Source organism: Polyergus mexicanus, unplaced genomic scaffold, assembly GCF_030449975.1.
Source record: "Polyergus mexicanus isolate NDT 795.1 unplaced genomic scaffold, iyPolMexi1.0 SCAF_10, whole genome shotgun sequence".
NCBI lineage: Eukaryota > Metazoa > Arthropoda > Insecta > Hymenoptera > Formicidae > Polyergus > Polyergus mexicanus.
Genome location: NW_027223330.1, coordinates 5641914 through 5656472, shown reverse-complemented (window position 1 = coordinate 5656472; position 14559 = coordinate 5641914). Strand labels below are relative to the sequence as shown.

Here is a 14559-nt window from a genome sequence, read left to right as displayed (position 1 = left end):
GTCAGCCTGATGCCTCCCAAGGTGGGCCCCACTACAGTGCCCAGCTTGTATCTGCGAGTGAATATGATCCGCTCCGTCTTCCGGGGATTGACCCTAAAGGCCAGTGCTATCACACCACTCCTCTACCGTTCCAAGAACACTCTGCGTGAGTTCCAGGAGTGTGTCCAGAAAGAATTCTCGTACGATAATCGCCAGATTTAATTTTTTATATCAAAAGATGTCAGATTAAAATATAAAATAACTCAAAAAGTACTGGATAAAAAAATAGTTTATTATAGTGTTTTGGAAAGCTCTCGATGTCAGCTACAAGAATACTAAATAAAAAATGGAGATTTCTATTTAAGATTTTAAAGTTGACCTTCACATGACCTTTAAATGATTGTCCAAGGTCAAATCATTGTCACCGTTTTATGGCCCCCTTGAAACCACACAACTTTTGTTTGAAACATTATTCGATTTAACGCAGTATTTCTGAGATATTTGAGTGGGTCCTTTAAAATGGGACACCCTGTATATATATATATATATATATATATATATATATATATATATATATATACAGAGTGGTCCTCGTAACGGTCGCCATGATTTTTAAGGCACTTACAATAATCTGACATAAAAAAGTCATAAACAGAAATTTATCAGTTTCTAACCGGCAACAAATTGCAATAATAAAAATTGACCAAACATTTTTTTTTCCATAAAAAAGCAAGGTCACCTTGAATTTTTTTAATGGACCCCTCTATTTTTCATTGCATATTCTTGTAGCTTATCTCGAGTGCTTTCCAAAACACTACAATAAAGCTTCTTTTGGTTAAGAATTTCCTGAGATATTAAAAAATTTCTTCATGATACTTCATTCATTCAATGAGTACACACAATGTTATTTTAAGTTACATTGCAACACAAAATAAACCATTTTAAATTCACTAAAGCGTAATTCTTCGCTATCGAGGAAGTTCACTAGAAACGTAAATAGTAAACAAACGTAATAACATACTAGTTAAAGTAGATGTTCAAATTGCATTCCACCTTCCGCAACACATAGTTCCGCTCTTTTCAATAAATTATTATGTGTAGCATCAACTAAACTGGAATGTTTTATGCTTCTGCACGCCCTTATTATGCGTTCTCAAAGGTCATCGATACTATTAATCGGTGTTTCATTGTATACAACTGACTTTAAATATCCCCACAAAGAAAAATCTAATGGAGATAAATCCGGTGAACGAGCCGGCCAGTGACATGGACCATATGTATTGATCAACCGATCTCCGTACACGGTGTTCAGATAATTTCTAACTATTACTGCGTAATGTGCTGGACATCCGTCTTGTTGAAAATACATGCTTCTTCGTATATCGTAAGGAACGTCTTCCATAAGTTGGGGCAAATTAATCCGCAAAAAATCGAGATATCTATAGGACGTTAGGTTTTCTTCGTAAAGATATGGTCCAATTAAATAACCGTTCAAAATGCCACACCAAACATTAATACTTATTTTATTTTGAAAATTACGCATATGAGTACAGTGCGGATTCTCCGTTGCCCAAAAATGTCGATTATAACGATTCACAATACCGTTATTCGTAAATTTTGATTCATCTGTCCACATTATTTTATTCAAAACTTCATGGTCTTCTCCGTAAGCAGTGATTAGCCATGCAATAAATTGTAGGCGTCGCGGACCATCAGTTAAGCGTAAATGTTGTATCAATGTCATTTTGAATGGATGATACTTGTTCTTCTTTGCAATTCTGATTATACTTGTACGTGATATATCCATTTCTGCAGCGACTTCTTGAGTAGAAGTATGCGGATTAACTTTAAAATGGGCTAGTACTAACGCGGCATTGTTATCATTAGTCACTGGCCTAGCACGATTGACACGTTTTCCACATGGAAATTTGCCATGTACACGTAAAGAACGCTCAACATTATAAAAAGTTTTTGCAGAAGGATGAGCTCTATCCGGATATCGTTCCCTGTACAAAGCCACTGCTTCGCGTGCATTTCTTCTACATTCACCAAACACTAGTAACATATCTACCTTTTCCGTATTACAATAGCGATTTATTATAAAGCGATTCAGGCATTCAGACACACGATAAACTGATAAGTTTACTGATCAGGTTAATACTAAACTACATATTATGGACAACATAAGATCAAATTGCCGAGTCTGTTTACTATTTACGTTTCTAGTGAACTTCCTCGATAGCGAAGAATTACGCTTTAGCGAATTTAAAATGGTTTACTTTGTGTTGCAATGTAACTTAAAATAACATTGTGTGTACTCATTGAATGAATGAAGTATCATGAAGAAATTTTTTAATATCTCAGGAAATTCTTAACCAAAAGAAGCTTTATTGTAGTGTTTTGGAAAGCACTCGAGATAAGCTACAAGAATATGCAATGAAAAATAGGAGGTCCATTAAAAAAATTCAAGGTGACCTTGCTTTTTTATGGAAAAAAAAATGTTTGGTCAATTTTTATTATTGCAATTTGTTGCCGGTTAGAAACTGATAAATTTCTGATTTTTTTATGTCAGATTATTGTAAGTGCCTTAAAAATCGTGGCGACCGTTACGAGGACCACCCTGTATATATATATATATATATACAGGGTGTATAAAAAGTACCGGGACGGTGAAATATCTGAAAAACTAAGCATTTTCGAAAAAAATGTTTCAAATAAAAGTTGTAGGGTTTCAAAAGATCTATTTATTAGATACTATAAATTTGACCTTGGGTGGCGTTGCCAAGGTCAGGACAAAGTCACCTTGAATTTTTTTAATGGAAACCCCTACTTTTTATTGCATATTCTTGTAGTTTATCTCGAGAGCTTTTCAAAACACTATAATAAAATATTTTTCATTAAGTACTTTTTGAGTTTTTTTATATCTTAATCTGACATATTTTGATATAAAAAATAAAATATATCGTAAAATATTTCGTTTCCAATAATCTTACCGTAATACTTTTATATACAGAATGATGAGACAAATCAATTAGTGTAAAAAAACAAATAATTATTTTAAAAAATACATTGTAAATAATTACATTTTTTTAAAAACAATTATGTTTTTTATACAAATTGATTTGTCTCATCATTCTGTACATAAAAGTATTACGGTAAGATTATCGAAAATTAAATATTTTACGATTTTATTTTTTATATCAAAATATGTCAGATTAAGATATAAAATAACTCAAAAAGTATTTAATGAAAAATACTTACTTATAGTGTTTTGAAAAGCTCTCGAGATAAACTGTAAGAATATGCAATAAAAGAAGGGGTTTCTATTTAAAAAATACAAAGTGATCTTATCTTGACCTTGGCGATGCCACCCAAGGTTAAACTCATAGTATCTAGTAAATAGATTTTTTGAAACTCTACAACTTTTATTTGAAACATTTTTTTGGAAAATGCTTAGTTTTCCAGATATTTCACCGTCCCGGTACTTTTTATACACCCAGTATTATATATATATATATATATATATATATATATATATAACTAACCTTTTGACCTTTATTTTTTTAAAAGAAAGTCTGCGGGCAAAGCGAGGCAAGCGTTTCTCATTACATTTTCGCCCCATTATATGAACACATAACTACACAAACAACAATCGTTTTTTAAATTCGACGCGTTATAACGCGTTATAACGGTTGAGCACACTTTTGCGGTTATCTCTCGTTACGCGTATGTACACAACACGCGTGACTGAGACTGAGACTGAGTACTGCCGCGCATTGATAAGCCCGACGAATTCGGTCATGATGGCGCCAGTATTTTCATCCTTCATTAAACCCGGTATCTTTTTATTCGCGAGCGGTATACCGTACATATTGTCCACCGCATAATCGCTGGTATCGAATCTGTCGACGTTGCGCTTTATATTCTCATATACATCTTCACACTCGATGTGATATATGACACTGTCGGTGTCGGTGTACATGACTTTACATTTCTCTCGATACATAGGTATCATATAATCGTGGTGAAACTCGTACAAACATGTCTTGGATATGTCGAGTATACACTTACCCACGTAGATTGGTTTATTAAATTTCACCTCGAGATTGCGCAATTCAACGGCGATCAGATTCTCCGAAAACACGCTTCTACTATGAAAATTTGGTTTTGCGATCATCGCCTTTGCGCTATATCTTACATCCCAATGTGTCACGAGCTTAATATTAACATGATTACGCACATTTTCTATCGTTTTGCCAAATACAGCATTATTCATTAATTTATATAAATTTTTTTCAAAATCATTTTTCGCGAGTGTTCGGAATTGTGTATTAAGTTCGATATAACTGCGAAGCCATGGAGAGTGCGAAAACTGTAATATTCGATGTATTTTTATAACTCGAAGCCCGTGTCGCGTGCATTGCTGCAGGTTGCGGTAATGTATTACGTAACGCTTCTTATCGTATAAGGTTGCGAGCAGCTTATCCTGCCGCTTACCAGGTGATTTATCGCGTGTCGGGCAAAACGGTAGGTCAGTGTGCGCATCGTGAACACGTTGCGGATATCGAGATCGACTTCAAGGATGTAGCCTATAGACGAATCGAGCGCGATCGATGATGTATCAAAATTGGATACATCGTCGACCCATCGAAAATCTGCATAGGGCAAGGGTTGACACATTGCCCATCCGTACGAATTATTTACATCAAAGTACGTGAGATACGTTGAAGGTTTCGATGGATCGTACGACTGTATATACTTGTTATTAGCATGTGCGTATCTGTTGGAACATTGACTCAAACCGCCGCGTATTCCGCGTTCGATAAACATAACCATGTCGATATCCGTAAGCAATTCGAATGTAATATTCGTATGCTTCAACATGGCGTCCCACGTGTATCCGGGAAGAGTGTAGTAATACGCGGGGTCGAGCCCATAATCTTTAATACAACTCTCCCGGAAATTTTCAAAAATGTCTGCTAATAACAAGACATCAATTTTGAGATACAAGTCGCTATATTCGCCCAGCGTTCGAATGGAGAACCGCTCGCACACGTTCTCGGCGTGCGCGTAATCGCTCTCGGATATTGTGTCACCGGTCAAGGAACTGTAAAATGATTCGCGCGGTGGTAAACACGTATCTTGCAACCTGTCGACGCAGTCAATATATTCGTACGAAAAGACGCTCTTCCGTGTTAATAAATTGAAATTGTCATTCGATAAATTTTGAAATTCAGATTTTAAAATTGTGAGTTTGTCTTTATTCAAGAATGATGCCAATTTATCGAGACTAGCTGTGAGAAATTTATACGAATCGATAAAACGCAATTTAATATGATGTTTTGATTTCTCTTCGGTAAGTATAACATTTTTCGTAAATGATATATATTTTTCCTTTGTTATCGGAAGTAACTCGATTCCCCCTTCAAACGCTGTAGCTATTTCCTTGATAATGAAGTGTCGTAACCGGATAAATTATGAAAAATTATTGGAATGCAAAAAGAATCTTTATAATTTAAATTGCAATTTGAATGCGCGAGACCTCTGTACCGCCCGGTCAGATGGCAATGATCGCGTACGCGTGTATCGTCTTGTACAAATGGTTTCTCGCAAATGTGACATTGTGTCGCGCTATGAAAATTTTCCCATTCATCAGATGTTAAATTTACCATGGGGACATTAGCTGATAAAATAATTTTTACACGTTGTGCTAAATTTTTTAGTTCTTCGACGAACCATGATATGCAATCGATATCGCGACGGGAATGATACGCGGATAACGAATCATCGTACGAACAATGTACATAATATGCTATGCTAAATACTTTATGATATTGGTAGTTTCTCTCTTCCTCCGTCTTTTCTAAAACGCACTCCAAGTCGGCGTACACGACGAAAGGAAGCCGCTCTTTCCGATTATAGTTGTTGAACATGAGCCACTTGTCCTTATCGCTCGGTAATCGGATAGCGCACTCGTTCATCTCTCGACAGTCCACCGTATGTGACTGTAACTTGTCGTTCGAGCCAAAGTAGTGCAAACATCTGTAAAAGAAATAATTTTTAATTTTGTTCAAAGATTTCTGCAATATAATTTATTAAATATATACGTACCGATCGCAGATATATTGTTTTCGTTTGCCACAACTCAATTGCGAGCTCACGAGGCGGGATAGATTCTTGATCCATGCGAAATGTCCAACGTTGTTGTCTTCAATGTACAACAGGTTGACGTGTTTGTCTCTTTTCAGCTCACTCAGACGTATCGGCACAATGTTCTTTTCCTCAATACTATATACAATACATTGATCGAGATATCGTTGGCAAGTTCGAATTTTTTAATTTGATTCACAGTCACTGGAAACTCAATGTCCTGGAGATTCAGCACTGTCGTGTAATGAGGATACGAAGATTCCCGATCCGCGTTTCTTTCGGCTGGATGTAGAGCGGCGACCACAGACCACGCGAAACACGCATTGTCATTAGATTGCACGTTGATCACCGCTCTCTTTATCGTTATCGCCCGCGGTAATTTTATATGACATCCCGCGCGCAAAGGATTATATTTATTTATGTTTACATTTAAATCGAGTATTCGCGACAATGCCCACCCGCTATCGCGTTCCTGAAATTCTTCGAGCGATGCTAGAGTGGGCTCGACAACGCGCCGCTCGTACTATTCGCGTAAATCGGATGTGCGAAAGAATTCATAGTTTCTCGTATTGATACTTTTATTTGCGCGCTTATCACCCGTCACGAATTCACCATTGAACATTGTATTAATCTTCACATTAAAGTGTTTTCATCACATTTTGCACGTGTTCGAGCACAATGTCTTTGGCATCCTCGAAAAATTGACGAGGCTCGATGTGATTATGATTTATAACTGCACCAGTTAATAAGCGGTTTCGTTCGACAATGTTATCCGCCATATTTCCAAATTTATGTCAAAAAATTTTGCTAACAAGATGCGCTTATTAATAGCTCTTGTCTCGGAACTCTTGGCAAAAATACTGACAGAGTGTGCCTCTTTACCTCGATTTTATATTCTATCTTGATGTCTCTTTCCATCACGTGTATTCATCTAAATCTTTATTTCGCGGTTTGTCACGTACATTTTGAAATCGATTATTGTATTTTTGTCGTCTAGAGATGATGTCAAATCCCAGGTGCATCCCAAAAGTTTCAAATTACATGTTGCTGTCCAAGTATGTTAGTGCAATTTAACCTTTGTAATTATTCTTATATTTCACGATTTTGTCATGTTTTGACACGCGCGTTTCAATTCTGATATCTAGGGATGATGTCATCGCGAAGCAGCCGCACATCGGCGTTTGAAAATTCTATATTACGTTGCATTTTTGTGCATATGGTTAAATCTCCACCTGGGAGTGATGTCATCGCGAAGCAGCCGTACATCGGCGCTTGAATAGAAAAAATATCGTGTCAGCAATAATCCCCACTACATTGCAATTTTGCAACGCTAATACATATTTTAAATATGTTTAATACGTTCAATATTGCATCGACCACTTGTGTGAAAGGTTCATATAAAAAAGCGTATCCCACTGAAGAAAGCCGCATAAATTATTACGTTCTGATTCAAGATGCTGATGAAACTTCACTGTGTAAGAAGAAGAAACGTAACAAGCAAGTTTTAATTAACTTAACAAATTTTTTATACTTTTAAATATTTTTAAACTTTTTAAATATTTATATAAATAATATTTTATTATTCGTTAGCATTTCATCCGAGCTTCGTCGTGTGGTTCGTATACTTGGAAGACAATACGCCTTAACCCCAACGTCATACAAATATTTGGATATTGAAATAAACGTTGGAGTTGTATCTTGCGTGGAATTGGCTCTTGGCGACAATCGAGGCAATCAAATAATGTTACCTCTTGAAACATGGAAATCGTTGATGCAGAAACGTGCGGACATTGAACGACTTCTACAATCGACTGAAACCCCATTACGGATTCGAGATTTGACATTCGAAGTAGTTAAAATATCTGATTCGAATATTATAAAACTGGAATTATTCAATAATTTTTTATATATAAAGCCACCAACTCTATTATATTTATCCGATTTAAAAAAATGTATAGATATGTATTACTGGCTAGGCGAAAATACACATATTGTAAATGAAAAATTCAACAATTTGTGACTGTTTTACAACGTAATAATATCGCTAATGTATGCGAGGCTGCAAAAGCGTGAAAGTGATATGTTTAACAGAGAATCATTCATAGATTGTTATTCATTGACATGTGCTGTAAATAGGGTTGAGAATCCAGATTTGAAAATCCCGAATGAAGGACACGAAGCTGTTTTACAAAAAAAAAAAAAAAAAAGAGAGAGGGAGAGAGAGAGAGAGGGAGAGAGAATGGACAGATAGATGAAAGTGAATAAATATTGCTGTCCTAATTATATATTTATTATATAGGGTGTTCCAGAACAACCTTCCGTCCGTAAAATAACATATTCCTGACACAATTCTGAGACGATTTTTCCTTCACCAAAATTTGAATTGAAGCGTAATTTTTGAGTTATAAGCAAAAATATTTAGCAAATCACGCGTTGAATACAGAAGGCAGGTAACGTGTATGAAATTGGCATATCAATTGTCAGCATATCAAAAAAAAAGTGGTGTTTTCTTTGCGTACAGCCGAGTTCTATAATTCCTGATAAATTTTAACAATCGTTCTGGTCATTTAACATAAACAACGGAAGTAGTGAAATGATATACTAACTTCCCGCGAAGTCGACATATCATATCATTTTTTCGAAATTTACTCCATTGAATTTTATAGTTTTCGACGAGTTCTATAATTCTATAACATAGTTCCGACCGTACCTCTAAAATTTTTTAAACAATTATTTTACCCGAAAAACTCGTATTTTCGAGTCTAGACGTGATATGCTGGCCGTATTTCGAGAGTTCTAATTAATATAAAATAGCTCTCGTATAGTTTTGACCATTTACATTGCTTTTCCAAAGAGTTCTGATAAAGGAAATAATTAAAAAATTTTTTAAACAATTATTTTACCCGAAAAACTCGTATTTTCGAGATTTTTCGAGTCTCTCCCTCCTTTGCTCCTTCCCTTCCCTTTCTCTTCCTCTCTCTTTCTCTCTCTCTCTCTCTCTGTCTTTTTCTTTCTTTTACGCACACACTCCGCCATACACACATCGCATGTAGCAATCAGCTAATTGCAGCGTCCAGCGACCGGTGATCCGGAACAACTTTTGCTAAAGTGACGTTATTTTAAAAAACACGTATTCCTGATGTAATTCTAAGACATTTTCTTCTTTATCAAAATTTTATTTAAAGCATAATTTTATGTTATAAGATAAAATAGTTAGCGACTCACGCGGTGGTAATTGGACAGTCAGCTGCGGCGCGCCGCGCCGCTCCTGCCTGCCTTCTGTACTTGACGTGCGATTTGCTAACTATTTTTGCTTATAACTCAAAAATCACGCTTCAAATTTTGGTAAAGGAAAAATCGTTTTGGAATTGTATCAGGAATAGTAAATTGTATTAAGGTTGTTCCGGAACACCCTGTATACAGAGTGTAACAGAGCGCCCGTATCAGCAATTTTTTGAGGAAACAACGCATTTTCATGAAAAATGTTTCATGCAGAGAGTTCTGCGCATTATATGTATACGGTTTACGCTTGTGTACGTATCCCCTTCACACGCGCTGGCAGCGAGCACAAAACGCAAATCTTGCATCTATTATCTTGTATCTATCATCATTAGATATTAGATATCGAGCAATTCGTTAATCTGTTTTCTATCTCCGACCATACGGGTTTTAAGTAAAATTTCCAACTGTTTTTCATTAAAATTTTTAAATAAATCTCACATTGCTTTTTATCTTAGACATCAAATTTTTTTATTTTGTAAGTATCTTTATTTTTTTCATTTTTATTGTCCGCGCACCTTCGATTAATCGCACCGACACCGAAGAAATTTTCTTTACGACCGGTTCGTTCCCAGACTCTTTTGGACAAACACAATGAGGGCAATCCAAGGCAAATTTGAGACTTCCAAATAACTTTATTTTCTCCCAAAGTGATACTTGTAAGCATACAGAAAAATGTGTTCTGACTCGATCCTTTTCTCGACTCTCTGGTTCTACGTCGGCGTCGTGTAGATCACCAGCCAGTAGAGGGGATTTCGTACATCACTCAACCACCTTAATTTCAAACGCTCGTTGGTTCGAAAAGACAGTATTGACGCGAGACAATAACGCTCAGCGACCGGTTGCGACCTTATTTTGTGATAATCGAGTCAAATATCTTACTATTAAAATCATCTATTGTTTTGATCATCGTAATTCGAGCCTTTCTGCTTTCGTTTAGATTTTCCTCGAAGTTTTAAAATTTAAGCTTACTTTCAGCGAAATTGACATACAGCTTCGGGGAATTAACGTTAATTAACTAAATCTTAAACATTCATTCTCATAATCTTTCGATTTCATACTTATTGTGGTTTTGTACCTTGCATCGGTAATTATTTACTATAACGGACCCAGCTCCAATCACGTTGACCTTGATATATATTGTCAAGGACTTAATCCTGAATAACTTTTTCTTATAACTTAATCGGCGGTCTCTTATAATTTTTGAGATATTTAAAGTTTAAGTTGGATTCGAAACGAAAATTTGGTTTAAGTTATACGACATAATCCACACCAAATTTTTGTTTTAAATAAGAAATAGGTTTGGGTTAGGTTATATCTTCCGGAAGTGGAGCCCCCCCGCAGGGGGGGGGCGGAACCCACTGTACCCATGCATATACTTTATAATGCAAAACGAGGTTCAGCCCAGAATTGTTGTGTGAATGGGAAAGTGTATGCGTGGATGTAGTGGGTTCCGTCCCCCCTGCGGGGGGACTCCACTTCCGGAAGATATAACCTAACCCAAACCTATTTCTTATTTAAAACAAAAATTTAGTGTGGATTATGTCGTATAACTTAAACCAAATTTTCGTTTCGAATCCAACTTAAACTTTAAATATCTCAAAAATTATAAGATATAACCTAACCCAAACCTATTTCTAATTTAAAACTAAAATTTGATTTGGGTTAAATGAGGAGGAGGGGGGGGGGCGGAACGCACTGTATTCATGTATATACTTTACAATGCGAAACAAGGTTTAGTCCAGAATTGTTATGAGAATGGGAAAGTTTATGTATGAACGTAGTGAGTCCCCCCCCCCTCTATTGTTGTGTTTTGTCCTGTAAACAGAGAATGTGTTGAAATCGATTTTTGAAATAATGGCAACATTGTGTATCCCTTAAATGAAAACAGTACATTTGCAACTGTAGAATAAATAAAATTTTTGATTCCTATGTATACTGATTTTTTCTAATATTATATTAATTATGTAAAGACCTTGTTTCACATTTAAATCAGGGTTCTGATGCAGATGGACCTCGTTTCTTGCGTGGTATTTACAAACTTATGTAAAAATTAATATTTTATTTTTCAAACTTTATTTGTTAATAACTTTTTAATAAACAATGACCGCCGATTAAGTTATAAGGAAAAGTTACTCAGGATTATGTCCTTGACAACATATATCAAGGTCAACGTGATTGGAGCTGGGTCCGTTATAGTAAATAATTACCCTTGCATCTTTTATTAATATCGCCACCCCTATTTCCTCAGCTCTATACGCTTATACTGGACATACATCTTTTTCCGTTAAGAACTTCACCATTAGTTTTACAATGGATTTGATGTTACTCGATTGCTCGCGCTCGCCTTCACACTATTTTGCCTAAGAACAAAATCAAGCGGTCATGGGATGAGCTTAATCCACGCGGAATCTTATAGTTATCTGCGATCCAATGAATAATTTTATACTTTAAGTTAGTTAGTAAGTTGCATTCCGAATGCATTGCTCCGCCTCGTGAGTTCTCGTTTTTATATTTTTACTAATATTAGCTCATTACCATTGATAAGGACCCGAAGTGGGCCGAAACGTTTGGCATTTGTTATTTTATAATGTTTATTTACGAGTTTATATCGTGTACATCAACACTTTTTGCTAAAAAAACAGCATATAATTTTTACGCAATAAATATCGCGTCCGGGCTCCTATTGGCCTTTCTCACTCCAATTTATTGATTTTCACTTAGTAATAATATTTTCTTTTTCAGGTGGCTATGCATGAGGTGGATTTTAATATATTGTGGATGGGAAATCATCCTAAGCCAGATGTTTTGCGGAATTTAATGCCTTATCAAAAAGTGAATCATTTTCCTAGGTAAGAAAAAACATAATTAAAAAACAGTTTCCTTAACTAAACAGAAAATAATCTATATATAAAAATTTGTGAAACTATTTTAACAAAACAAATTTCTAGAACACAATTAAAATGTTCAAAATATATTTAAATTAAATATTAAAAATTCAAACTTTCAAATATGTACATCTAATAATATACTTAAATTTAAAAATATATTTAAACTTTATTCAAATGTTCAAAAATATTAATTTTCATAATACTTAAACGAGTGAATATTGACTTATTTTTTTCTTAATTTTATTTAAAAATCTATTTTCTAGATCTTACGAAATCACCCGTAAAGATCGTCTTTACAAAAACATCGAAGCTATGCAGAGGAGTAAGGGGCTTCGAAATCTTGACTTTATACCTCAGACTTTTCTGTTGCCCATTGAAGCCAAAGAATTGATTTCGGCGCATTTCAGATATAGAGGTCCATGGATTGTTAAGCCTAAAGCCAGTTCACGAGGCCGTGGTATTTACATTGTTAATAATGTAAGAATACATTACTTTTTATTGTTTTAAATACACAACTTTTAAGATGCATCAGATTATTTAAATCATAGCATTAATTAATAAAATCGGCCCTATAGAACTCATTAATAGGATTCTTGGTAGAATTCACTTTTCTTGGAATCTTAGATTCAACATTTTTTAGAATTTTACAGTAAGGAAAAAAGAGGTAAGATGATAAAGTGGGTAAAATGATGAAATGCTAATTTTTCTAATTGTAAGATAATTAAAATGGGAAAACTGGCAGATAAGAGCCAAGACGCTGGTATCGGTGCGCGAATTTTTTATTGTTGAATTTTATTAACTAATGTGCATTAAAAATGTACCTTTCAGCCCGTTTTTTGGTTCATCTTCAACATGGGTATAAATATATAAAGATTAAATTGGAATTTTAAAACTTGACATACACAACATTTGCAGTTGCAGTCAAGTTTCAAATTAAAAATAAAAATCTCTCTCTCTCAGAATAAAAGCTTATTAAAATCCGCATGAAAATATATGTATAATATATAGGATGACTTATTTTAATCTATAAATCAATATATCTGGAAAATGACTTTGAGTTAAAAAAATTGAACAGTAATTAAGAGGGCATATTCATTTGAAACCTCAAAAAATGAATACATTTTTTTTAATTTTTTTGCAGCGTAATGACGATAAAAAAACACATTCTTATAGCTTATGTCGATAGCTTTCCAAAACACTATAATAAAGTATTTTTTCATAAAGTATTTTTCGAGTTATAAGACTTTGTCGTAACCCAACCAATTTCTTAATATATTAAAGAATAAAACAATAAAGTGACACAGAAAAGTGTAAGAAAGAGCTGAGTAAAGCAAAGCATTAAAATTAGGAAAGAGTAAAGTAATAAAAGAATATTAATAAAATAAAAGTAAGATACGTGACTAAAGAGAAGGAAGTCACGGTCAAGTTCTTGGAAGCTGAGTAAGCAGCTGACGAGACAGACTGACAAGCGGAGCACGAGACATGCTCCGGTCAGGGACACCACACTCCTCCCCAATCAACGACCTAATTAATTAAGAGATATAATAAGCGCGAGATGCACCTCGCGAGACGAATATTGAGAGTACATACGGTACTTCGATAATATTGAGCGAGACTCGCTCGCTCAATATTATCGAAGTACCGTACGTACCGCGCCCGACTATTATAATCGCAAATAAGTGAAAGTGTATTAAATCTTGCAAAAATATACTAAATTATACCTAACGTCCGGGAGTGTCTTATTTCGAGCGTGGATCCTAATCCTTTGGGCGTACAAATCCCAAAAGACCTCTTCCTTAGCGGCTAGAGGCACAACAGCTTGAAAGTTACAGTATTGTGACATTTAGTGATATTTTGTCAACTATTTATTTTTCAAATTCCTTACTTTTTATTTTTGCAAACAATATGAATCAATTAATGTAAACAAAACACATAATTTTCTTAAAGAAACATTTGTGTAAGGGCGTAGCGTGGCGCAGTACATAGCGCACTAATCAACAAAACTGAACAACAATTTTAATGCCATTTACAATGAGTGCAATTCTTGTGTTCTTGTTAAGAACAATGTTTAAAATACCTGGAATAAACTATTACGCGCTGTGTAATTTCTATAGGCATTCACATTTATGCATTAAGTTTCATTCTTACAGAATGTCTATTTACCAATATTTACCAATAATTCAATATTTACATATTGAATTATTTTCGACAAAGACTTAAATTTAGCGTATACCATCGGGAAAGAAGAGTACTGATTTTT

General features: G+C 34.8%; 1 protein-coding gene across 1 annotated transcript in view; it reads left to right on the top strand.

Moving 5' to 3' along the window:
- Nucleotides 1-14559, top strand: part of Ttll5 (Tubulin tyrosine ligase-like 5) — a 233363-nt gene that overhangs the window by 155627 nt on the left and 63177 nt on the right. Inside the window, exons 5-6 of the mRNA XM_070303015.1 lie at nucleotides 12154-12260; nucleotides 12563-12776. Coding sequence (XP_070159116.1) covers nucleotides 12154-12260; nucleotides 12563-12776 — 321 coding nt within the window. The remainder of the gene's footprint in view (nucleotides 1-12153; nucleotides 12261-12562; nucleotides 12777-14559) is intronic.